Below are 26,298 nucleotides of genomic sequence, written 5' to 3'. Positions count from 1 at the left end.
GGGGGTGCTGGGCTCTGTGCTCGTTGCCCTGGAGGAGATTCAGGATGCCAGGCCGAAAGCCTGAGGGCAGGCCCTCTTCCCCTGTAGCTGAGATTGTGCTACTTGTCCTGCAGAAGGTAGGGGAGGACAGGGCTGCCTAGAGGAGAGAATGGGGGCAGAGCTGTACCCAAGCCTGGGGCCGGACAGAGCCTCTTGGGTTGGGGGAACTGGGGGGTCCTCAGCCTATTCACTCTTGGTTCCCCCTGGAGTTGGCTGGGTCTCCTGGGGCAGTGGCCTTGGGCACACACCTCAGTGGCCGGATCCTAGCCTTGAGGTTGTCAGCCCCAGCAGGACTGCAGTGCCTAGGTGCCGGGACCACAGGGTTGGATGCAGGCACATCCGCGTGTGCCCACAGTGAGCAGCGGGGAGGGCTGGCCTCAGCATCCTGCCAACGCTCTGGCCTTGAAGGCGGGGTAAGGAGCCTCTACAATGCCCGAGTCCAGTGTGATTGATTTATATCAATAACAGACTGTCTTATAGAGTGAAGTAAGTCAGAAAGAAAAACAGATATCGTATATTAACGCATATATGTGAAACCTAGAAAAATGGTACAGATGAACCAGTTTGCAGGGCAGAAATAGAGACACAGATGTAGAGAACAAACGTACAGACACCAAGAGGGGAAAGTGGCAGGGGGGTGGTGGTGGGATGAATTGGGAGATTGGGACTGACATATATACACTAATATGTATAAAATAGATAACTAACAAGAACCTGCTGTATAAAAAAAATATTAAATTCAAAAATAAAATAAGCATAATGTTTCCTGCACAACCAAGTTTGTGGAATAAGACTCAAAGTAGCACATGTAAACACACATCTGTGTATATGTGTGGCAACTCTTTTAGTTTATGGGATTTGGTGGGGGGAGGTTACGGTTGGTGAAACCAGTTTCCAAATGTTCCCCCTTTTTGATGACGAGCAGAATTTGTGCCAGGTGTGCCAACAGAACCACACTAATACTTACACACTGAGTAAAGATTTCTGTTAACTTTCCGTCTTTGAACCGAACAAACTTGATCTCCCAATTATACAAAATTAATTTCAACGAATTAAACATGTGACAGCATTCTACCTTAGAATATCCGTTACCCAGGCAGTGAAGAAGACAGAAGTGTTTTCTAGAAAAGCAGATAGTAGTGACTCTTAGGGCCAAGGGAGAAGGTTGTGACTGGGAAGGGGTGTGGGGTGTGAGGCTTCTGGGAAAGCAAGGTTCTATCTCGAGTCCTGGGAGGTACTTAAAAGGTGTTGCCTTATAAGTCATCAAGGAGACATATAACTACTGCCTCCTGGTGGTCCTTCTGCCATCCTGCAAATTCTCCAAAGTGGGACGTGACCCGGGTGAAGCTTTGTTCTTTATCCCAAGCCCTTAGTATCTCCCAACAGAACCTAAAGTCAAGAAGGGGAAAGCCACAAGGCATAGCATCAGGAGAAGGAGTGAAGGGAAGGGTTCTCTGAGTTTCTCTGGCCGCCCATGGTGCAATGCTTTGCTTGAGTCCAGACCCCACTTTGCTGCCTGGCAGGCTACTTCTTGGTCCTGCCTGGATGCAGCCTTGGCCTCTCCCTGGGCCAGTGAGGGTGGAGGCTTGTGGTCTTTGTTGGCTTCCTTTCTGTCAGGCTGGACAAGATGTCCCAAGCTCATCTTGCACATTTCCTTCCCCAGACCTACAATCAAAGGACCTCTGATTCCTTCAGTAGGAAATAATATTGAGAGACCATAATCTGGAGGGTAGGAGTATACATTGCTACTGAGTTTGTTTGTTTGTTCTGGTTTCTGACAATGATAAGCAGTGAGGTTCATTAGTTTCAGTTGTCTTGCATATTTTAGAGATCATTGTGTTTTAGTTTTCTTTTTATACCCTTGGTTTTTTTTTTAAAATGTGAAATGTTTACATTGTCTAGTCAAAACTATAAAACAAGATACATTCAGAAAAGATTTCTCACTTCTTTTCCTCCCTCCTGTTCTATCCCTTCCCCTATAGGTGAGCATTTTTAATTAGTGTTAGGTTTATTCTTCTGTTGTTTATATTTGAAAATGCAAGCAAATATGCATATTCTTTGTCATTTATACACACACGTATATTTACACAAAGGTAACATTATACATTTTCTTCTACACTTCTGAGCATGTTTCTCATATCCATACATAACTGAAGATTGGATGAGGGAGAAGCAAAGAATTGTTGTCTTGGAATTGACTTCATTGTATTATATAATGTTTTCACATCGCTCCAGGCCACAGGGTCCTGTGGGACAGGAGACAGAAAGGGGTGTCTGAACAGGGCGGGGCTCTGGACCGCCATCACCACCTCAACCCAGCAGCCACACTTCTACATATTTAGCATCGATATCAAATTTGGTCTGAAAATGGTTCCTGCCACCAGAAGAAAAATTCTAAGAGAAAATGGCCACAATTATCAACCCAAACCCACTGATTCTAGCCTCTGAGAAAGTTGCTTGGAGAGCACAGCCTTCATGTTAACTTTACTATGTTGAGTTAGTCTTACTGTCTGGCGTTGCCTAAACTTGAGTCCCAAGAAAACTTTGTGGGAAGAAAATCTTCATCCATTCAACAGTAGAGAAAATGACCCAATAAATCAGTTTGTCCACATCTTCATTTGAGGGAACCCATTATTCACATTTATGAAAGATCTTTAAGGAGACAAGAAAATACGAAGGAAATTAAAGAGGCTGCTAGAGTTTGAAGTAAACTGTCATTCTGCCTTGAGTATATAAAATTAAAGTCCTTTGTAGACGGGGTATTGAATTAGCTCAAGAATTGGCAGCCCCAGTGAAAGACAGGTATGCAGGCTGACTTTCTTTCTCTGTTTGCCATACCCTTTCTGCCACCTGGAGAAACCACTCTTGATTGTGAAAGTGGACAGGCAGCAGGCACAAAGTCCATGTGTACACAGACATAAACCATATACGTGTCTAGGCCTCACCGGACACGTCATGACTGTACCCCTGGGGCCTGGCACAATGCCTGGTGTAGAGTAAGTGCTCAGAATGGATGAATGAACAAATATATTACACTCCATCCTCATGACCTAAATGGAAATGAGTCAGGAACTTGGCTCATCACTGTTAAAAGGTTGCTTTAGGGGCTGAATTGTGTCTCCCCCAAATCACATGTTGAAGCCCTGACCCCCAGGACCTCAGAATATGACTATATTTGGAGACGGGGGTCTCTAAAGAGGTGATTAAGGTAAAATGAGGTCATATTGGTGGGCCTTAATCCCACAGGACTGGTGTCCTTATAAGGAGAGATTAGGACAGAGACACGTGGACACACAGAGGAAAGGCCAAATAAGGACATAGGGGGAAGGTGGCCATCTGCAAGCCAAGGAGAAAGGTCTCAGGTGAAACCAGACCTGCTGACACCTCGATCTTGGGCTTCTAGCCTCCAGAACTGTGAAAAAATAAATTTCTGCTGTTTTGTTACGGCAGCCTTAGCAAACTAATACAATTGCCAATCTCTCTCCAGACCTACTACAGATGCAATATCAAAGTAACATCTTGGATGGCTAGCCATTCCCATTCCCACGTCATATAAGCCAGAAAAGAATTGTTCTGAGTGTGTGTTTCACGATGCTTTGAAATCTAAAGTGTATCTATGGAACCCCCTCAGCTGTAAGAAAGCCCTTTATGAGGTCATCATCCCACTCTTGCCAGATCTCTGCAGATGGAGACACTCAAGCTTTGAAAAACACTTGAAGAGCTACCATGCCTCACTTTGCAAAACCTCTTTTAAGAAACATTATTATCAGAAATCTATTCCGTAGCATGAAGAGGAAGCAATGTCTCCAGTATTTGAAAACCCTGAGAACACTGCAGTATGATGGGTTTACAACTGTATATTTTGGGGAAACTGATATCCCTGAGAGTCTTGTGACAGGGGAAGATTTTAGTGATGGCTATTTCATGCCAACTCCAGCTTGGTGTATTGTGCATGCCGGTGGTAGTCAAGGATGGATGCCTTGGAAATTTCGGATGTTCCTAAGGGATGAGTTATGCATCAAACAAGAAGACAGCCTCTTCTCTGAGTTCTGTGATGTGGCAAAGAAGACCTACGGGAAGTGCACCATTGTGGTCAAAGAGAGAAGGCAGCAGGATGAGATGAAGCCAAGGGAAGACAAAGAATCCGAGGCCCAGGCCCATGTCCCATCAGTCATTAACTTAAGGAACATCACATGTTGTCCTGAGGTGGCCAAGTCCTATGGCCATAAATTACTCTCTCTGCCTTCCCCTTACAGTTATCTGAACCCTCTAGACTCAGCCTGGTCTTCTCTGAAATGGTTTATCATCAATAACAGAAAGGAGTTTTGTTTGCAGTCCATTGATGGTGTCTATTCTTACCAGTATATACTCTTCAGTGATTTAATTAGCAAAGGGATTGAAAGGATAAACCCAAGCAAATGGAGAACACTAACTAACAAAGTAAGAAGATGGGAAAACTACTATCTTGGTAAATTTTCTTAAGTGCGATTCCTCTAACAAACAACAGGGCTGTGCTGTGGGTTTACCAATTCTGTTGGGTTTGACTCTGGACCACTGCAGCCAAAGATACTCCAACAATGACCTCACAGGGATGCTGTGAGGACGGCTTCCTAAGGGCACTGGCAAAGTGCTTTTGGTTTGCTGAAGGTTTCATTAAATCTTGTTGGTAAATTAGTGATCTTGACCTTCATCTGGTTAAGGCCACTGTGAGGGCTATTATGTCACTGAGAGGATGAGGGTTAACCGAGCCCAAAGGAGCTTGGAAGTGAGCAGAGATGAACAGAGCTAAAGGTTGTGTGAGGAAAAAAAAGAGAACCAAGAGCGTGCTCACAAAAAATTGAAATTAACTAGCGTGCCTACCGGTTTAACTACCGGTTAACTACCGGTTTCAGGCCACCAAAATAATCCACTGGGAGCCGGCTTGCCATCAACAGATGTGGTCCCGACGGTGGCTGAACAGGCTCTTTCCCTTCCATCGCTTGAAAGCAAGGAGGCAGAGGGTGAGCAAGAGACATCCAAGGAAGTGAAATCCCGCCCAGATCCTCCAGGTAAGTTGGCGGTCCCCATAAGGAACCTGGAAAGCTATGACAGTGGTTGGTTCAAGTTGGACTTGGTGGGTGAACAGGTGACGTAAACAGGAGGGTCTACAGAACCCACTTATCCAATCCGCCTCCCATTCCAACTCCAAGAATCCCAACGGGAGGTCATTCGCCTGTCATGCAGTTGTATCTCGGGGCCCTGGTTGCTGAGCCACCTGTGGCTGGTACAACAACATCCTAAAGTCTGGGGCTGCTGCTAATGGTGGTTGTAAGGATTTGTGGTGGTATTTTTCACTTTTATAAAAAAAAGCCCTGCCTCCTATTAAACATATCACAAAATTCACTCTTGCTTATGTATGTTCAGGCAGTAATTCTATAATAGAAGTAATTATTCTGGGGTATGTCAAAAACAACGTCTGAAAATTGCTACCAACTCCCAACAGACTTGCCTATATATCAGATGGCGAGGCCAGGTTCCCACCAGCCAAGCACAGAAAAATCAGATTCTTTGCTTGTCTTCTGCCCTAATTCCTTCCTGAAAGCCCCTGGATTATTTAGAAACACTTCGTCAGAAAACAGATGTTCAGTGCTTTTCAGCAACTAAGCGGTGGACTTCTGCAGCATCTTGTTATTATGCATTTTATCTGCAGATGAATCACACTTACCACCTCCAACCACTGGGAACCAGACACTCTCAGCTGCACCTCCCACTTTACAGCCGACCGTGCAGTATGAGTTTCTTGTGGCTGCTGTGACAACTACCACACACTTGGTGCATTAAACCAACACAAACTTATCCTCTCCCAGTCCTGGAGGCCTGAAGTCTGAAATCAGTTCTGCTGAGCCAAAATCAAGCTGTCAGCCGGGCCACGCTCCCTCCACAGGCTCTAAGGGAGAATCCATCCCTGGCCTCTTGTGGCTTCTGGGTGGCTGCCCGCCTTCCTTGGCTTGTGGCCACATCACTCCAATTTCTGCTTCTGTGGCCACATTACTTTCTCCTGTTCTGTGTCAAATCTCCCTCTGCCTCCCTCTTATAAGGACACGTGTGACTGCATTTAGGTCCCATCCAGATAATCCAAAATCATCTCACCATCTCAAAATCCTTAATTTAATCACACATGCAAAGATTCTTTTTCCATATAGGGTAACATTCACAGGTTCCAGAGATTCAGACCTGGATACATTTAGGGACCATTATTCAGCTGAGCACAGGTTCTAAAGAAGGTTTTCTTCTGCCAGCTGAAATACTGCATTTCCCACTGGCAGTTACCCCCAGTGAAATGGCTCTCACTGTGTGGTACTTTTATTTTTAAACCTTTTATTTATTTTATTAAAATTTTTTGTTTAGTTTTTGGCCATGCTTCGCAGCATGCGGGACCTTGGTTCCCCAACCAGGGATGGAACCTGCAACCCCTGCCGTGAAAGCGGGGAGTCTTAACTACTGGACCGCCAGGGAAGTCCACTACGTGGTACTTTTGTGTGGTTTTTTTCACTACCTGTTTCATGTATGTTTTAGAATTTATGTTCCTTGAGAGCAAGTGATAGGACTCAGACCTCCTTGGTGACTTCAGTGTCGGTAGCCTGGGTTGGGGATGTGAGTGCATTTTGCCCCTACATCGCATTTATCTCACACCTGTCCAGAGTTCTGTAGTGACAAGCACTAACAGCTATACACGCTTAACTCACTTAATCCTCACAACAGTCTGCGATGTAGGAACTACCATTGTCTCCATTTCTCAGAAGGGTAAACTGAGGCACAGAGAGATACGTAACTTGCTCCAGTGCGGAAGAGCTGAGGTTCAAATCCAGAGTTCCCAGGTAGAGCTGTTATTCACACAGCCTCTCTACTAACGAGCAGCTCAGTTCACCCTCAAAACAACCTCTCAGGTAGGTTCTATCACTTTCCCATTTTACAGATGAGGAGACTGAGACACTCAGGCCAGTCAGATCCTAAGCCCGTGTGCCCAGCCGCCATGCTTGGCTTGGTTATTGAAACACGGTGTAAGGCTCGCCTCTGACATCAGACAATCAGCTGAAGTGGCTGCCTCCAACTGGACACAACAAAATATACTTCAGCACAATACTGAGCTAGAGGCAGGTACTTTTTAAAGACACACTATTTTGCAGTGAGAAAAAAAAAATGGGAGGTTTTTGGGTTATCAGATGAACAAGATAGACCAACAGGAGCTATTTTTCTTGGAAAACCGAGACGATCTAATAAAACGAGTTTAGGATTGTATTCCTTCGAGGCCTTGTTCAATCATCAGAAAGCAAGTAGGGGAAAAGAGAACATCGATATAACCAGAGATCAAAGGGCCACGGGTAATGTGCAATTGAGTTACATAATATTGTACTCATAATTAAGAAATGCTGCTCTATGCCAAGCATGGAAACTTCCAGGAGAAAATAATGGAAAGTGCACGGGGTTTTGGGAATCGGATGGATCTCGTTAGAATAGGAAGTTTCCAGCTTGTTAACCATGAGACTTTGGACAAGTTACTTCCCTGAGGCTCAATGAACTCATTCGTAAACTAGAGTTGAGGGCTTTAAACGCTTAGCACACACCAAGCCACTACATCATGACCAGCTCCGACTCAGCGCTCAATAAACTGGAGCTCCGGTTATTGCGGTGCAGGCTGGGCTTCCAGCAAGCGTGTCCACAGTTAGATCTACTGTAGCTGACCTCATTTCCTTTTCACTCTTTGTGGCAAATTCTTGCTGCTTTTTATCACTGGGTTGTAATCAGAGTAGACACATCTTAAGATGTGTCTTTTGATCAAAGGAAATTTTTTCTCTGGCATTTCTTTTAAGACCATCTGCGATAGGTTAGGGAATTAAGGATAAGAGGTCTCTTCTGGTGGTGTGGACAGCGAGGTTGGTGAGTACAGCCTGGAACCTTTTGGGGAGCAGCACTTGTATGAAATAAACAGTGGGTGACAAGGCCCAGCAGCCCTGCGGGTGTGGACACATCCTCCGGAAGATCCTTCGTGATGTCGGTGGTGCTGACTCCTTCGGAGATGTTGGCTGAGGGAACATCTCATCCACTTTGGTCCTCATCAGGACCAACAACCACACGCCCACTCCCTTCCTGTGGGCCAGGCTCCCCCTGAGGAGGTGGGGCGTTGGAAAATGTGCTGCCCTGGAAAGAGCCCAGAGGGAAATAGGCAAACGGAGCTGAACGCCCACTGGCTCTGGCCTTGACCACTCAAGGAAGGTCCAGGCTCAACTGAGTTGATCGAGCCGCACCTGGCCAATCAGGGGACCGAGTTGCCCCCCGCCATCCCCGCAGGTGGTACACACTCCTTCCATTTGTGATCGTTTTACATGTACAGAACATTTTTATATACTTGACCTCATTCAGTTTAGACAACCACCCTGTACATCGGCAGGGCAGTGATCGTTAAGCTCATTTTACAAATGAAGACAAAGTCGGGTGGTAACTGACTCACCTGGAGGGATGCCCACCTGTAGTGACAGGAGGGTCAGGACTAGAATCCACGTCTTCCTATCAGGAAGTCCTCACACCCCTCTCTAGCTGGCTCTATGGGTCAGTTAGGATTAGGTCAGGCTATGAGTAGTGGAGACCTAACCACAGAGATTTAAACAAAATAGAAGTTACCCTCCCATCCCCCACCAAAACAAGAAATGCTAAGGTGGCAGTTCAGGGCTAATATGATGGATCCACGATCATAAAGAACTCAGGGTCTTATCTTTTTCCTCTACTGTCCTAGACTTGGTTCCATCCTCAAAGTCACCTCATAGTCCAAAATGGCTGCTGAAAAAGCCATTGCATTAGCATTCCAGGTAGCAGAGAAGGAGAAAAGGAGGAAGAAGGGCTCATCCCTTTTCTTTTAAGGGGCTTTCCAGGAAGTCTCACACTTAAATATTCCACTTAAACCTTCCACTTAAATCTCATTGGCCAGACTTAGTCACAAGGGAAGCTGGGAAAGGTAGTCTTTATTCTGGGTAGTGATGTGGCCAGCTGAAAATCCCTGCTCCCCTTCCTTTGGGTGTTACCACTCATCCACTCACCAAATATTCGAGCACCTTCTATGTGCCTGTAATGTGTGGCCCGGACAGGGGCCTGAAGAAAGTAAGCTCGGGCCCCGGAGGCAGTCAGGTTGGTGGTGTGGAGTACCTCTCGGTCAGTGAGATTTTGGAGGTGTGGGGAGTGGGGGCTCAGAGTCCAGGGCCTGGTTGGGGCGTCCGGGGCAGAGCGGCAGGAAGAGGTGAAACTGGAGCCGAGGCCAGAGGAAGAGCAGGGCCTTCATCACAGTGGGTAGAGGGGGAAGGGGACGGGCAGCCCAGGAAGAAGGTCAAGTGTGCCCAGCCTACCCACTTCCCAGGGCACGGGGTATGTGAGTGCGCGCATGTGCGTGCAAGTGTGCGTGTGGCGAGCAGGGAGCAGTGTGAGTGGAATGAAAGGAAGAATGCAAGTGTGGAAGGGACAGGATGGAAAAAGAAAACAACGTGTTGTATGAGAAGGAGTTTGGGCTATTCTAGAAGGAAAGGAAAGACACTGAAGGGTGTTGAGCAGGACGATGGGTTAGGGTTTTCAGGTTAGGGTTTTCAGGTTAGGGTGGGGAAGCATAACTTTTCCCACCAAGGAGTCCAGCTCCTGGTTAAAAACCCATGTGTGGTTTTCCAGGCCCGACCGCAGGCAGTTACAAAGGTGTCACCCAGCAGGGCTCATGGGGGCAAAAGCCACCCTCCCCGCAGCAGACTTGGTGACAGCCAGGGCCCTGCAGTCTCTGAAGGGACCTGTAGTCCACGACTCAGGCCCCTGACCTGGAGGGAGAGGGGAGAGGGGAGAGGGGACTGCAGACCGCAGGTCCTCGGGCTCTGCCCACCGCACCCAGCATCCCTCCCACGCTCGGAGCAAAAGGACTTGCCTCAAGCTAAAGGGGAAACCGAGGCCTTTACCCAGCACAGCTTCCCTGGGTATCCCCTCGCCCTGCATTTACCGGCGCCTTCAGTGCCCGGCCCCCAGATGCCACCCACCCTCAGCGCGGCCAGGTTCCCTTCCCTTTTCCTCTCGCATCTCCTTCAGCCTGTGATCATGCTCAAGCTTACTCCTTCTGGAAAAACCTTTCCCTCAACCCTGCCTTCCCCTAAGGCTACCAATGTCTCTGTCCCCACCTTTGAGGTGCACAGCAGGTGGCAGAGTTAGGAGAACTTCTTTTACAATTTTTAAATAATCAGCTCGCCGTGAAGTCCCTCCAAATTTAATTCAGTGGGGCTAATTGTGAATCTTTGAAAAGTACAATCAGTACATTAGAGAGTGTCCAAAACATCTGGAAACTCAAGGGAAATATTGAGCCAATTATTTGAAAACTAACCAGTTATTTGTAATTAACATATTGCTCAGACAAAAATCTGTTTCCTGACTTTGCAGACCACCCACCCACCCACACCCACACCCACACCCACACCCACACACACACACACACACACACTTGAAATTAGGATGCAAACGGCACTGTTTCTGTTTCCTCAGACCCTCCCCACTTCCCACAGCCTGGCCTCTGTCCTCATCCTGTCGTCTTGAAGACTTGATGACCCACGACTTGGAAGAACAAGAACGCCTGCCCACCTGCCCTGTCCTTGCACGGGAGTGAAAAGTACAGGCCCAGAGCTGAACTACGAGGTCCACATCCCGTCTCTGCCTCTTGCCAGCTGGGGAACCTTAGACAGAGCGGTTAACCTCTCTGTGCCTCGGCTTCCTTATTGTGAGAAGGGGATGATGACAAATGTTGGGGGTAATAGATGTAAAGCAGGAGGGAGAGTTAAGGGCTAAACAAGGATCCGCAGCTGCGTTCTCTCTCCTGCTCCTCATCCTATTGCTCCGGATGTTCTTTCCCAGCCTGGCTTCCGGCTCATCTCCCTCCGCCCATCGTTTAAAGCTCCAAAGGAGATTCAAGGACCACCTCATCGGCATCCCCTTGGGGTTTTCAAATTTGTACACAGATTCCTGGTCTCTCCCGCATGGCTTTTGATGCCGTGGGTCTGGAGCCCAGCCCAGGAATCTGCACTTTAAACAGCCCCTCGTGTGCGCTCACATTTAAGAACCCAGCCTCAATCCTCTTTTCCCTCCAGACTCTCCATCACCCGTGGCTTCCCTCCGACAAGGACGAGACCTGTGGCATCTCAGCACAGCCGGGGTCCTCAAGTCGGCCGAGTCGCAGTACTGCGCATGCGCAGGCCCGGCCCCTGCAGGAGGTTGGGAAGGCCGCGTCCAGGCAGCTGTGCTTCCCTGAGATGAGAATTTGGAGACAGACGGGCAAGAGGTGACCTTTTTTCAAACACCCCGGGTTTTTTGTTTGAAATATTCAGTTCCTGAAATATATTATGTACGTCTCTGCCTCGTTAAGCAAAGTATATAAAGACAGTTTCACCTTTCCTTAATGACTAGAATCATCGTCATGAACAAGTCGGGTGGCGTTCCTGGCGTGGGCTTGGCGATCGTACAGACGAGTTCTCAGGCCTGGTCTGCTGCTCAAAGGCCGTCTCTCTTGCTCTGAGGTATTTCTGGCGCCAACAGCCTTTCTTCATATCTGATTCTAGTATGTTGTAAGCTCGAAAACCAAAAACATGTTAGGAACCCGTCTAATAAGATGAAATATGATCTGTGTGAGGGATCCTGGGGCTCTCTTGTGTGTGGAGGACGTAGATTCCAGTTTACGTTCTTTGAAACATCTTTCAGCTGCCCAGGGACGGTGGTCTTACGGAATCGTTCTCAGTTATGGTCCCGAGAGAGGCTGGGTAAGGTGCAGTCAGATGGGGTCCTGGGTGTGGGCTTTACCAATCACACCATCCACCCACGTGTTCATGCATCCAACCACTTATTTAAAGTCAAGCTACAAATCTGCTGACTTCATGTACACAGGGTTGGAATAGTATCAGTAACTCCAAATACAGTAAGTCCCCTACATACAAACCTGCAAGTTTCAAACTTGCAAAGATGCAAACATGCATCTGGTTCCAGCAAGGAACCAGAACCTGTGCCATCAACGTCAGGCGTGAGTGAAATTGCAGTTTGCCCTCCGTCTCCTATTGCTGACGACCCTTCAGCTCTACCATCTCCCACCTCTTCTCCCTCCTCCAGTCGTAACTCCTCTTGCCTGTTCACTCGATGCCAGCCCCTGGATGCCAGCTGTTGTACTGTACTGCTGTACTTTTCAAGGTACTGCACTGTAAGATTAAAAATGTTTTCGTGTTTGTTTTTTATGTATTATTTGCACGAAAAGTATTATAAACCTATTACAGTACAGTACGATATAGCCGATTGTGTTAGTTGGGTACCTAGGCTAACTTTGTTGGACGTACACACAAAATTGAACTTACGAACGCACTCTCAGAACAGAACTCGTTCGTATGTAGGGGACTTCCTATAGTGATTATCTCCCCCTAGTGGAAGAAGAGAGTATCAGAAAGGTTAACTTAAACTCCAAAACAGCGTTTACAGAAAACCTGTGGGCGTGGTCAATGGTTTATTCCTATCCTTAGATGATCTGCTACCGAATTTTCCAAGAAGACGGCCAGATGTTCCACCAATTCCAAAACTGAGTTCTAAATCCCAAAGCCTAGAAACACACCTGTGTTTAAAATAAACCTGAACATCTACTAGGTGGGCATAGTGTCTCCGTGAAAAGCCAAGGCCACTCTTCATCCCCTGCCCTTGGGTTTATGAGGCACATAGGTGTTAAGTACATATGAGGAAAGGGTGCCCAGAGGTAGTGGGTGTGATGCCAGGTGTGCTGGGAGCCCATGATGCCCTCATCCTGCAGAGAGGTGAGGAAGCAGAGGCCGAGGCCCTAGCACAGGAGCCTAGAGCAGGGTGGGTGGGTCACCTGCCAGGCTGCAGAGCCCGCCCTGACAAAGGCAGGAGGCTAGGCCATGGCCCAGGGTCAGCTCTGGACCCTACCTGAGCAGGTCAGGGAAGCGAGAGTGCCAGGCTGCAGAGATCCCAGGGCATCTCACCTCTGCTACGGTCATCTGTTCCTGCTGCACGAGACCCAGGCCACAGCGAGGCTCCCAGGCAAAGGCCAGAGCAGCGTCCTGCAGGGAGGCTGAGGTGCGAGCATGAGGGAAAGTTCCCTTCTATTCTGGGATTTGTAGCTTGTAGAGTCAAAGTCTCCTGTATTTAAAACTTTGACTCTGTGTAAATTCTGTTTTCTAAATTGTGATTAGGAGCATCCAGTAATCACAGTAAAACTTAAGAAAAATATAATTCCCTTTATTCCTCATGCTTAAAATTCCAAGTTCTGCCAACCTGGGCCAGGATGGCGTGGGGCGGGGGTGAGGTAGGGGGAGTATCTACTAACATGCCCTCGCGCGGATTTTCCACGTGGCTGCCTGCAACGAGACCAAACATTCCACCATATTTGTGGCTTTGGTTACTGCTGCCTCATTCCCCATCCTCTGTGGTATCTTGAGAGAAGTGAAAAAACAGGAACCTTTTAATAAGAGACCTCAGTCTGTTAGGGGCTGAATCAAAATACTTACGGACCCCACTCCTCTCAAATCTTAAAGTCTCCTGGGCATGTCCCGCCCTTCATCTCATATCAGCAAATCGGAACAAGCAAACTGGTGGGGAGAGAACAAAGCACACCTGGGCTCCTCTTTCCTCCTCACAAACAGAGGCAATTCCTCCGAGACTTGGTACCCACCGGGGCAGGAGGGTCTCATCCTGTACTCCGCCCTGCAAGGACCTCACGGGTCAGCAGAGGCGCGATGCTCCTGGAGCAGCCAACAGCCCCTCCCCCCAACAATGAAAACACAAGAAAGAGCTGCAGTGCTCGGCAGTGCTCGGAGGAGAGAAAGAGGAGGAAAGGAGCGTAGGCACTAGGGCAGCAGGTTAGAGGGATGGAGGGATGGGTGAGGGAGAGCAGGCTGACGCCACAGCTACGGCCCGGTCGTCTGTGGAGGTGCACCTGTGATCTGGTACCCACAGCTAGGAGATGCTGGAAATGCAAAATTCCCTCCTCTCACTACACAGAGGGGGGTGTGTGTGTGTGAGAGAGAGGAAGAGGGAGAGGGAGAAGGAGAGGGAGACATACACATACTTTGGCTTATTCCAAAGACCAGAGACACCCTTTTTACAAAGGTATTTTATTTTAGTAAACAAAATACTGGTTCTCTTAAAAGCACATAAAAATTCACATCATTTTAAGTTAGACTATAGGCTGGGAGTTTTCTTCTGACACACCATTCAATAATTAAATCTTTCTTCTCAGCCGGAGTCCACTCAAGCTGCCATTTAAATTACAAAATCTAGGAAGGAAGACCAAAGGGAGAAGTATGAAACGTCTCACAGAGTAATAGTGATTTTTCTACTTGCTCAGCATTAACCTTTACGTTCAGCCATTTACACTTAAACAGAAACCACTGAAGCTTATCTATTAAGGAATGAATTTTTAGCATCACAATTTCCTTTCATCTAAAAATCCCTTTTGTTTAAAACAAGGCTGCACGCCAAGCTTTGATAAGCTGCCGGCCTAGGACGGGGAAACGGACTCCCCTGGTCAGTTCTAGGGTCAGCTGGACAAGCCGTCCATCCCTACCTCGCTGACGGGCCTCTACTGAAGTCTGTGGGAAGGAAGAAGCGTTTATGACCTCACGCCTCATCTTCTCTTTCTCTTTGCGGTTAACAAACAAAATGATGACTCTGTGGATCAGAAATCCAATCAACGTTTCAGTGGAAACTGCCTTCCCTCACCTTTTCCAAGTCTGAAGCGCTCCCTCTTTCCCCACTCCAGTGCCTACTCATGAATTTCAGTCAATAAAACATCTTTTTTTTTTTTAAAAAAAGGGCAAGATTTCATAAGAATAACTTCTTTTGCCTGGCACTGCATACAGCTCACTCAGGACCAGTGAGAGGACCGTCTCCTCCCCCGGGGTGAGGAACAGGAGCTGAGTGCTTCCCGCGGCCTCTCCCAGCATCTGGCGTTCAGGACCAGGACACAGTGCAGCCGGGAGTGACACACTGTGGCTGAACGTTCGACCTGGGGTCAATTCTGGTTCTGCTCTTCACCATGTCTGGTGGGGGCCATTTTTCAATCTGAATGGACCACACAGGGCTGTCAGGAGTGGTCAGTAACATCGCTGTATGTGAAAGGCTCAGCAAAATGCTAGCCCAGGACAATCATTCAATATGCTATTACAATTATTACTCATAGGGATGCTTTTTAGCCTCAACAAGTCTACAAGTATTGTAAGGGAATTCACGTCTACAGAAGCCTGTCTCAGAGTGGACAGAGGTTTTGGAGGTCACCAACCCAGTGGTTCTTACAGTGACCTGTTGCTGAGAAGACAGCGTTAAGAATCACCTAAAAAGTTTTCAAAAGAACAGACACCAGACCCAACCACAGGCAGAATGGAATGTCTCTGAGGCTGGACCCTGGGAATCTGCATTTTAGCAAGCACCCCAGGCAAATCCTGACCATTAGCCAAGTTTGGAAACCACTGATCTAGAACTCCCCGCTACCATATTTGACTCCTCTAATTTTTAGAGAAAAGCATAGAACTCAACCTGAGAAGTGATGAAACTGGATGAGCACAACAGAATTAAGGAAACTGCTAATTGTCATAAGTTCGATCTGTAAGGGGGTGTTTAATAACTTCCTGATGCCTTAACTCAACAAACACCTTCTGGGCACCCCCTGTGCTCTGGGACAGGCACTGGGCTACAGCAATGAGGAAGGCTTTGTGCCCAGTGAGGTGGTCACCGGGAAGGCTCTCTGGCCAGGGGACCAACCAGCAAAGGCCAAGGGGCATGAAAGTCTATCGTGGTGAAGCAATGGCCTGCAGGAGCATAGCGAGAGGCAGCAAAGGGGGCAAACGTGACCGGGGTGAGGATACACTGGGAAGGGATTTATATGCCATACACCTAGGAGGCATTATCCTGAGCTTAGCAGGGCTTCTTAGTCTTAGGTACAGGCAGGGGTCTTAAATGACCTGTGACCCCACTTCCTCCCCACCCCTGTCTGCAATTTTATGTACAATTCAGGTGTTTCTAGTATGTGAGCTTCTGCAGGGAGAAGGTCCACAACTGTCATGAAATTCTCAAGAGTCCTGTGACCCAAATCCAGTTAAGCACCATTGCTCCCAACGAGGGGGAACCAGTGCAGGCTGAGAGCAGAGGCGTGGACTAATCACACATGCCCTGCAGCTCACGAGCAGACGGGGGCTCGAGGGTCAGGACCTGCACACCGCACCTTGTACACAGCTGTTCTACCTCCTGTGACAGGTGGGGCTCCGCGCTCACCCACAGCCTTCAGACCGCGGGATCCGGAATTCTCTGAACTATCACATCCAAGGACAGGCCCGCCCTAACCCACTGTGCAGCCTGCATTTGCAAAGTCCCAGTACCTGTGATTTCCCTTTAGTTATCCTTCTTCTCTGACTGCTTCTTCTTTTCAGCTTCCAGTTTTTGCTGTTTGGCTTCCAATTTTTTCCTTTGGTATACTTTGGCTCCGGCAAATGCCAGGCAGAGAATTAATGTTTTCGCTACCAAGATATACAGCAGCAGGGGCACGTGTTCAAGAACCTTAAAGAGGAAAGAAACTATCCTAGATGATCTGTAATTGATAAGGAAGGTTTCTTTCATGTTCCTTCATTCAACACACATTTCCTGTGCACCTATTATGCACCAGGCACTACACTAGATGCCAGAGCTTCACTGGTGTAGGACAGACAAGGTCCCTGTCCCCGTGTCAATGACAGTCTAGTTTTAGGTGCCCTTCATCACGCCCTTGCTGCTGGCTTCACAGAGAGGACCACCAGTGGCCTGCAGATGTCATAACTCTGCTCCCTCACAACCTAACCTTGCACTCTGCCGATCACCTGGCCCCCTGCGTCTGAGGCAGCAGCTCAGTCCGGTGCGAGGAGCCGGAGCCAGGGGATTGGTCCCAGCCCAGCTCTGCCACTGACTGACCCACTGACAGACCGTGCGACCTGGGTCAGTCACTTGACTTTCCTGAGCTTCTGCCTCTTCATCTGCAAAGGGAGGTTGGACCAAAACTTCCTTCTGAATTCTCCACCCTTATAGGATGCTATGATTTTCTCTTGGTTCCAGCTACTCGTTAGCACTGGTATTTGAAGATAAAATAAATATATAAATAAAATACGATAAAACTTAAAACATTAAAACTTAGCTACTTGTTTATTGTTCCTATAATTTCCTGTCGGAGGGAAGTTTTAACCCATTGGCTAGAATGAAGTCTGGGGAATAACTTAGGGGTTGGAATTACTCACTTTTTGCACCAGCAGGCTTTATTATGAAATTCGGTATATCACAAGTATCTCAAGGCAAACACTATACTAGTTTTGTAAACGTGATTAGTATGACCTGAGTGATAATTATGAGCTTTCTGTGTGATTAAAAATTCCTTCCCAAATAAAGTGAAAAGGTATGCCTTCGTTGAGAGATCATTATTCTAGAGGACTAGGTAAGATTTAGTCCAATGAAACCATTAGGTTAAATGCCGAACATCACTTATTATACGCAGCACCAGTATAATGAGACTCTGCGATGGACAGTGCAGTAGTCCCTCCCTCCAATGGTTTAACTAAAGCTCGTCTGGAACTAGTTAGTGAAACCTTTAGCTGAGAACAGTACGCTTGCAGACGTGGAGGGCTAGAAAGGATTTTAAAGACGACTTGGTCTACACCTTGTTATACAAACGAGGAAAGTAAAGCTCAGGGCCATTGAGAGGCCCATCCACGTTACACGGCTAATTCACGAGGAGGCCAGAGTTGGAACAGAACATGGCAACCACTACGCCAGCTGTCTTTCCACTGATTCTTGATTTTAATGCAGTGGAATTAATGAAATCAACAAATTATGTCCCAAGAACACTCTGAGTAACTAGATAATGGTTTTCAACCACAAAATCATTTTAAGGTAAAGAATAAGCACAACATACGCACTTCAGAACGCTCACTCTGGCAACAGTATAAGAGACTAAAAATGTTACAAAAGTGAAACCTTTTATCCTGACAAATAGAAGCAGCTTAGAACGCTGATTTGGTGTCCAGGTCCTTCCTGCCTCAGACCTATGGCTAATCTCCCCGACCTCCCCCCAGTAACCCTCTAACTCATCTACTTTCTTGAAGGTTCACATTTTAGGGATGAGGATTGGCTCTATGTTTATAAGCCAGCTAAGAAAGGACAGATTGCTAAATTGTACCTCCCTGGAGGCAAAGATCACCAGTTTGGAGATATTAACTTCTTTTTACGTCCACTAGGACTTTCCAGGCTAACCGAACCCTGGCTTACTCTGGCAAAAGTTACCCTCTTCCAATTCTCTCAATCTCTATGGATGACCCTCTGGAGTCCTGTTATAACCGAGCCCCCATCACAGCCCATGGTTCCCGTGACCTAAACCCAAAACTAAGCTGTGGCAGTTACGGGAATGTACATCGCAACCAGAAGTTAGAAACCCACTGAAATGGAAACACATCAACAGGTGGACCCAGGTAGGTGGTTTCAGTATTTACTTTCTTTTTAAAGGCTGTGGAGAGAAGGTGACAAGAGGCAGAAGTTTCGGGACTGAGAAGGGGCAGGGCAATGGCAGTGGAAGTCAAGGACACCACAAGGGCTAAAGCGAAGGTTTCAGGGCCCCTGGTCCTGCAACGCTCTTGGACGGTTTTGTTAAATCTTCAGTCGTGTTAAATCTCTTCCTCTGACTTCCTTCTAACAAACCCCTCACGTTAACTCCCCAAACCTGCAAATCTTCACGGAGGTGAATGCGTAACATATAGCTGGGTGGATTAGCTCTCTGACAGTTTTTTAAGCAAAATCCCAATACCCGGGCCATGAGAATGACTGACTTTTTAAACACACTCTGTTGTTAAGGTACTAATCCACAGGCAGGGCTGACTGCCGCTGATGGCCACAGGCCGACCGAGCTAGAAAGGGAAGCACAGGATTCACCGGGGGCTCCATAATCCTTCAGCCTCCTGGGGGGGGGGTCGCCGCAGTCAGGGCAGGAGAGGCCATTCCCTTCTGACACGACGTGGAAGGGCGTCCCCCTGTAAACACGAAGCTGCTCCCTGGTAGCCCTGGAGCTGTGTGTCTGCCCGGAATTGGGAAGGTATGGGTAGATTTTGTTCCGGACACAGGAAGGGACTCCTTTCGTGACAAGCAGGATTGGCCTGGGTGGTCAAGTGGGTCGATGTCACGCCACAATTAAAACGAAAACTTTCTCTGCGTAGCGCCTCACCGGTATACATCAGAGTCGCCTGGGAACTTGCTAACCCCAGGCCTACGCAAACAGAAACTCTGGGCATGGGGCCACAATCCGTATTTCAACTAGCCCTCGAGGTGGTCGTGCTATATGCCGCGGCCTCGCAGCACCAAGCGCCCGGCCTGACCCTCGCTGGCTGACGTGGCCTGTGGTAGCAGCTACCGCCTGTCGTCAGGCTCTGCAGAGGCTAAAAAGCCTTCCCTACATCCCACCCCACACTGCTCTCTGCTTCCCCCACCCCACACCCTCTTAATTGCCTTGTCTTTCCTTCCCAGCCTTTCTACTGGCAGCTCTGGAACCCCAACACAGCTGAAACAAACGCTCCCGCATCTCCAAGCCCTGCACAGAATGCTCATTCTGCCTGCTGAATCTCAACCAGGCTCTTCCTGAACAGTCCCCAGAGCCCTCCCGCAGGGCCCCCCAAGCCCCACGGAGCTGGGGAAGGAGGGCGGGCTGTACTCTCCCGCCTCCCTGATCCTGCTTCCAGACCCTTCCACTTCTTGCGATGAAAGCCAGTGGCTGTTCTGAACAAGCAAACGCTTATGATAATTGAAAAAATACATACAATGAGATCCTAAGTTTGAGAATACACACATTACACATATATGTGGAAAAAGCACGGGAAGAAAATACACCAAAATTGTTAATAGTAGCCATCTCTGGATAGTGAGACGATACATGATTTTGATTTGATTTGATACTTTTCAAAGCATCTATTCCCCTGACTGCTCTCTTAGCCAACCTCCAACCTACCCCACTCCATCTCCTTCCGGGAGGTAACGTGACACTCCCCTTCCCTCTCTAAGACCTGCTGACTATCGCCCACAGCCCTCCCAATGCTTGCGGCTAACAGGAAACTCTTTGGTTGCCCTTGAACTTCTACTCCCACCAACTGCATCCAAGGTTTTACAGGGGTCAGTTGTGTTTATTCTGCAGCCAGTTTACTTAAGTAGCACTTGATGTTATAATAATTTATTTAAACACGAGATCCACGAAATATGACTATGTAAAGGAAAGGCTGTCTCCATGAAAACTAAGTTGCATGCTTTCAAAGACTCAATTTGAACTGGAAAAAAATGATACTGTTGACAACACAAATGTAAAAGATTAGGGAAGAAGAGCATAAAAATCAGGAAAGATTTTGTATGATGCAGATTGCTTCATCAGATCTTCCTCATCCACTTTAAAGAAACCAAAGTGTGAAATTATAGGTGAAACTTCAAAGGCGTGCTTTTTGCAAGAAAAGTGAGGCAGATCTGAGGGCAGTCGACGTCCTCTCAGAGAAAAGGCCTAGCCTTCCTCCAAAAGTCTGGCGAATAAATGTACATTTATCTGTTTTTATTTAGAATATTACATATTATTATGATTCCTGCTTTAACCTACTTTTTTCTTTTCCTTTCTTTCTTCTTAATCAACCCATCTCTACAGAACTATTATTCTGAATTTTTACTATCAGGAGAAAGAAAAACCCCAAGCCATAAATGAATGTTTAATGGTATTCTTACCTTCCAGTTCATGCTGGGCCAGCTGGGAGTTCACTCCTGGTCAGTGCGGGCCACTCCACTCAGACAAGGAGGAGAGGCAGCCGGAGGGGCAGGTCTCACTGTTCTGGTCGGGAAGAGAAGAAACAGGCCAGTTTGGGTTTCCTAGAGCAGACCACCTTAGGAAGACTTCTCTTTGATGGAGAGAAGGCCCATGAACAGAGACAGCAAGCTCTGCAGAGAGGAGGTAAGCGTCCCCAGCAAGGTGACCAGAGGCTGGGGGAAAGCGGAAGGCCTGGGTGAGGTCGAGACAGCCTTGGCTCCTGCTGAGCAGGAGTATCCACTTGGGTGCTCCTGATGGCGGAGGGGAGCCCCGCCAAGCAGAGGGGCCGGCACTGCTCCTGAGGCACGTATGCTCCCGCTCCATCCACCTGTAGCCATAAGAGCCCAGGTCCAGAATCTGTTCCTCCAGCCACCCCTGCCTTGAACGAGAGCTGGTCTGGGGATGAGTGTCATTTTATTTCTCAGGTCCTCTGAGTGTTAATTTAGGTAATCTTGGTTTTTTAAAATATCTGGAAGGAAGGGAATAAGTGATAGGGGAACAAAATATCCTAAGAAAGCCATTCAAATCTAGAATTCCCTCTAAAACGTGAAGGAGACCTAGGGGAAGGTGAGGCAGGAAGTGACAAGGCAGGGACACGGCTGGAGCACAGGATTTGCTCTGAGGCCTCCTACGCCACTATTTTTAGAATACGACACATGCCCCAAGAGTCAGAAGACTTGAGCTCTGGATGAAGAGCCCACACGCTCTGGTCAGCGACTTCCCTCTGGGGGGTCTCCGTCCCATCTGCAAATGAAGATGGGGGTGTCAACTAGATGGGGGTGTCAACTAGACGGGCTCTGGGGCCCCTACTTTTTTTGCAGTTCGGCGACTTTCAGCATAATAGTCACAGCTTCGCTTTATTGTGCCCGGCTGTGCGGAAGTGCACTATATGTGTTAACTCAGCTAGTCTTCACACCAGCCCCATGAGGTGCAGTTCACCGTCTACACTTCGGAGATGAGGAAACAAAGTTTCTGTGACACGTCCAGAGTCACAGTGGGGACTGAGATTCGAACTCATCCAGTGCGGCTCCAGAGTCTTATCCTAATGCAGACAGAGAGCTCTGCAGTAAAAAATCGTGGGGATGCTTCTCTTTAAATATACTTACAATCAGAATCAAGAAAGCAGAAAACTTCACAGGCCTTTAGAATGGGGCTAATGAGATAAACTTCAGGGAAGATGGTTTTTAAAACTTTCACTTACAAAAACATCTAAATAGAAAAAGTTCAGACCTCATTTGCTCAAGGTCATAGTATCTTGAAAACAAGCTGGCAGTTGGCACAAGATAGCCAAGCTTTCCCCGTGACTTTTTCAAAGTCAGATAAGCTAACAACAGGAATTTACACCACAAATCTGTTTAAATGCGATGACCATGATTGAAGGTGCTCATTACCTTCACGTATAAATGGCCTATTTGTCTTTAAGTAGCAGCAGATTCTGCCCTGCACTGGAGAAATATGTTCCTACCAGGTTATAACCTGTTGCTGGAATTTTCACTCTGAATAATCTCTAGTAATCTCAGGAATCAGCCATGTTGTAAATTAAAATGATTAAGGTTGTGCAAATTTTATTTTTACAACTCCTGCTTTTATTGAGTTGTCTGCAGATACAAGTAGACAGGTTTGGCTGTTCCCCACACATTTTCTGAGCCAAAAATTACATACTCAGTGAATTGAAGTAGGTAAGATATTAATTCCCAAGGTCAAGGACCACGAACAGGTCCAAAAAGGTTATAGGGGGAAATAAAAAGAACGCCCGGTGGTCTGGCCCTCTGGTAAACATGTACTAGGTTTACTAGCAGTGTGACCTTGGACGAGTCACTGGGCCTCTCTAAGCCTCAGCTCCCTTGTCTGTAAATTCTCCTTCAAAGATTGGATCATAAACACTAAGCACCATGTTCAGCACATGAAAAGCACTGAACAAATTATCAACCATAACTGTTATGATAAATACCTCTTTCCACTAATGGACATGTCAAGCTGCAGAACATAAGCAAGTGGCATCCAGGGCAAAGTGAGACAGCAGGGTATGGTATAAAGAACCACCACTGGGCAACCAGGAGAACTGGAGATCTGGTCTCTATTCTTGGTGGCACCAATGGCAAGGCATGTGACCTGGGGCAAGCAATTAGCCTCTCTAAGCCAAAGTGTTATCATTTTAAAAACCAGCATCCAAAGAACAACGCTGTAACGCTGAAATGCCTAAGTCACCACTCTCTTTGATATCACAGAATCTGACTAAAAATATACTGGCAGCTGCCTCAACATCATATCTAGAGTGATAAAATTCAATCTCTTTAGGAAAGAAACATATTTAAAGTCCATCTGCAAAGCAGTGGAAGGAGTGCATTGAGGGTGGGAGATGAGAGGGCAAATCAATCAAACTCATCCCCACCCACTGCCTCCAAATGATAACTTTTCCCCATCTCCCTTAAATTACAGGCTCCAACTCAGCCATTTTTGTAGCACCCTGCCGGACTTCAGCAAATGAGAACAACTGAGAAAGCTAAAAATATCATCAGGCTATTTGCTCGGCTGCCATATGTACACCTGATGCAATATTAGAAGCAGGAGACAGCTGGCATCTGAGGGCTGAACTGCAAAAGCCAACAAGACCGGGACAATTTTGAGAGGCATAAAATCTGTGAAGTGCAGGAAGTTTTAACCCCTGGAACTATCCACCGTCTTAGCTTAAAACCCCAAAATAACAATGGCTTAGGAAGAAATAGTTCTTTCCTTCACTGCAAAAATATCCTGATTTCTCCTTTGCCAGATTTCTCCTAAAAAACAGAAGAACCAGTGGCTTATTTTGATTAGGCCAATTACAGCAATATGGACAATGTGTAGTCCACAATTTTCTTCTTGGCACACCTAACACACCCAAGGGTCGGTCTGCCTCTGGGTGTCTCATTCCAGCCACTCATTAGGCTGTGTCCTTAGTTTGAACTGTCCGAAGCTGTTCTCATTCCCCGTCTCTACCGTTTTCACCCCAACCCTTCACCCAGTCATCTGAAGTAGAGGTAGGTGCGGGGAGGAGAGGGTTCCAGATGAACCTTGGGTATCACCTGGTCGACCTCTGCCCCACGCCCGGGTCGGCCGGGGTTCCCAGGGCGACGGGCTGAGCCTCGGCTCCTCCGTAGCCGGAGGGCCGGGCCAGGGTCCGCTCAGCCGCGATACCTGGGAGCAAAGCCTGCCCCGCTCAGACCCGAGGATGAGGACCAAGGGCGACCACTGCTTCCCCCCTCCCCCATTCTACAGAACATTCCAGGGCATTCGCTCGCCCCCAAATCTCTCTGGCGAGAACTACCTCTGGGTCGCCCCCTCGGCCTGCGTGCCAGCCTCAACACACCGCCCCCGGCGCCGGATCCGCCGATTTCGCGGCGCCTGGACAACCTAGCCAGGCAGGACGCTCTGCGGGGGGGGGGGGGGGGGGCCGTGACCGCTGTCAACCCCGCGGTCCCCGGGGGCCCGCTGGAGAGCGTCCCGCAGAGAAAGCGCAAAAGCGGAGCTGGCCGCCGAACTCCACAGCGCCCCCACACAGCTGCCGGGTCTCGGAACGATTCGGCAGACACGGACGCCACCCACTTACAGCTCCAGGCCGCGGAAGATCCAGCTCGCCGCCGGCACACGAACCACGACTCCCACAATGCCGCGGGGAAACAACATATCCCGAAATGCACCGCTCCGCGCGCCGGCGCAGTGGGCTCCGGCAGCCTAGGAGGGTGCGCCGCTGCTCGCGCCGGCGCAGTGGGCCCGGGCCGCCTGGGTGGGTGCGCCGCTCGTCGCGCATGCGTTATGGGCCCGGACGGTCTTCGTTGGGCAGTGACGTGGGTCACGGAGCGGAATCGGCCTGGCCCCGGGCAGGTTCTCGTTCTGAACTTACCTGAGCTGGAGGACAGCGGCCGGAGGGCTGGCGTCGCGGGGGCTCCTCTCGCTCAGCCGTCTCGCATCCCTGGACGCTCCTCGCTGTGTGCGACTGAGGGCACGTGGCTCCCCAGAAGTTTCCAAATTTAGCGTTCATTTTCTCTGCCAAAAATGCGTGTGTTTTCCCTTGGGATAGCAGTAGGGTGCCCGATACTAGGTTCCCAGTTTCCTTCATTTAACAAGCGCTTAGAAAACCGGAGCGGAGGTTGAGTCCACTCAGTCCCTGCCGCACGGGATGGCGCAATCTGGACACCCTCCCCTCCCAATTCAAGGATAACGAGAGGGAAGTTCACGGACTTCTTCCTACGTGCTTGGCTCGCCATTTTTTGGTTGAGGAAACTGAGGCAAGGGGAGATGATGTGGCCGGCGCAAGACAACTTGTGAATTGGGAGTGGCAAAATCTAGATTTGAACCCAGGCAGCCTAACTCCGAATCCCATTGGGACATCTTGGTGGTGGTGAAGAACGAAATGTTCGCGAGTGCAGAGGAAAGGACAAACTGGAGGATTGGGGAGAGGGGGGTTAGTTCTGTCAACAAGTGAAGTTTTCCTGGAGAAAGTAACAAAAATAGCTTTGTTCTAAGCACTTGGCGGCAATTTTCTAATTGAAGTCTCCTAACAAGCCTATAAAGGACATAATATGACTATAACCACTTCACAGATGAGGAAATGGAGACACAAACTGATTAAAGTAAATTGTCCAGGGTTTTAAAACCAGCAAGCGCCAGAGCTGGGGTCTGACTCTGGGTAATCTGGAGCTGGACTCTCTCAGGGCAGCCACTACCATAGGTTCCTTTTCAAATCGCTCCTGATCTATGCTGTAAGAAGTAAATGGGGCTCAGGTCATTTGGAGCCAGTAGACCAAGCAGAAGGAACTCTAAAAGCAAACGGGGTGGAAGAGAAAACTAACAAGTTCGAAATGGAATTTTCAGTTGCCAGGTTGAAAGTGGCAAGCCTGGGTTTGGTGGAAATTGATGCTGGAGTGACAAACGGGGGGCAGGTGGCAGCAACTGTATACCCAGAATGCTCGTAAACACTGGGCATTTCTCCCATTCCCCAAAAGTAAAGTTGATACTGATAACCGTCTATGTTGGCCCCATATACTTTAGTGATGATAAGAAAACATACTTAATTAGGAAAACCTAGGTTTTCCCCGCTTAATTTGTTTCCTTATGTCAAAGATAAACAAAGCTGGACACCAGTTCAAGTGTTAAGGATAGACTTTATTAAGCAACTATTGCAATAGGGGAGAGAGTCCAGCATGAACTGAACTCAGCTTTGTCTTGTGCAGAGGTAACTGGGCATTTTAAAAGCGGAAGGAGGGATTGGGGCGGCAGGCACTTGAGCAGAGTCAGGGAAGTGGAAATTTACAAAAAGCAGAGGGGATTGGTCAACCTGACCTGGGTTTGTTAACAGACGCTTATCTGGAGGAGAAACAAAGTTCGATCTTTATGACTGTCCGCAGTGG

General features: G+C 48.1%; 2 protein-coding genes across 4 annotated transcripts; one reads left to right on the top strand and one right to left on the bottom strand.

Annotated features, from left to right (window-relative positions):
* The first annotated feature begins 3,765 nt into the window (after positions 1–3,765).
* On the top strand, positions 3,766–4,521 carry C6H21orf140 (chromosome 6 C21orf140 homolog). Its single transcript, XM_068545765.1, has one exon. The coding sequence runs from the start codon at positions 3,766–3,768 to the stop codon at positions 4,519–4,521; it is 756 nt and encodes a 251-aa protein (XP_068401866.1).
* Positions 4,522–14,173: 9,652 nt separating this feature from the next.
* On the bottom strand, positions 14,174–24,557 carry SMIM11 (small integral membrane protein 11). 3 transcript variants are annotated; one of them, XR_011074266.1, is made up of 5 exons: positions 24,498–24,557; positions 20,833–20,935; positions 16,449–16,626; positions 14,642–14,745; positions 14,174–14,351 (listed from the first exon to the last, which is right to left on the bottom strand). XR_011074266.1 is itself a non-coding variant. In XM_068545761.1 (4 exons), exons 2-3 carry the CDS (start codon positions 20,842–20,844, stop codon positions 16,462–16,464), a joined length of 177 nt encoding a protein of 58 aa, XP_068401862.1. In that variant the 5' UTR covers positions 20,845–20,935; positions 24,498–24,557; the 3' UTR covers positions 14,174–14,351; positions 16,449–16,461. The 3 variants fall into 3 exon arrangements, 2 of the variants coding, with proteins under 2 accessions (XP_068401862.1, XP_068401863.1); XM_068545761.1 differs by lacking the exon at positions 14,642–14,745; XM_068545762.1 differs by lacking the exons at positions 14,642–14,745; positions 24,498–24,557 and adding an exon at positions 24,216–24,359.
* Positions 24,558–26,298: the final 1,741 nt, after the last annotated feature.

This window comes from Eschrichtius robustus, chromosome 6 (assembly GCF_028021215.1).
Source record: "Eschrichtius robustus isolate mEscRob2 chromosome 6, mEscRob2.pri, whole genome shotgun sequence".
Lineage (NCBI taxonomy): Eukaryota > Metazoa > Chordata > Mammalia > Artiodactyla > Eschrichtiidae > Eschrichtius > Eschrichtius robustus.
Note: the sequence above shows the minus strand (reverse complement) of the source record. Positions and strands in the feature narration are given on the sequence as shown.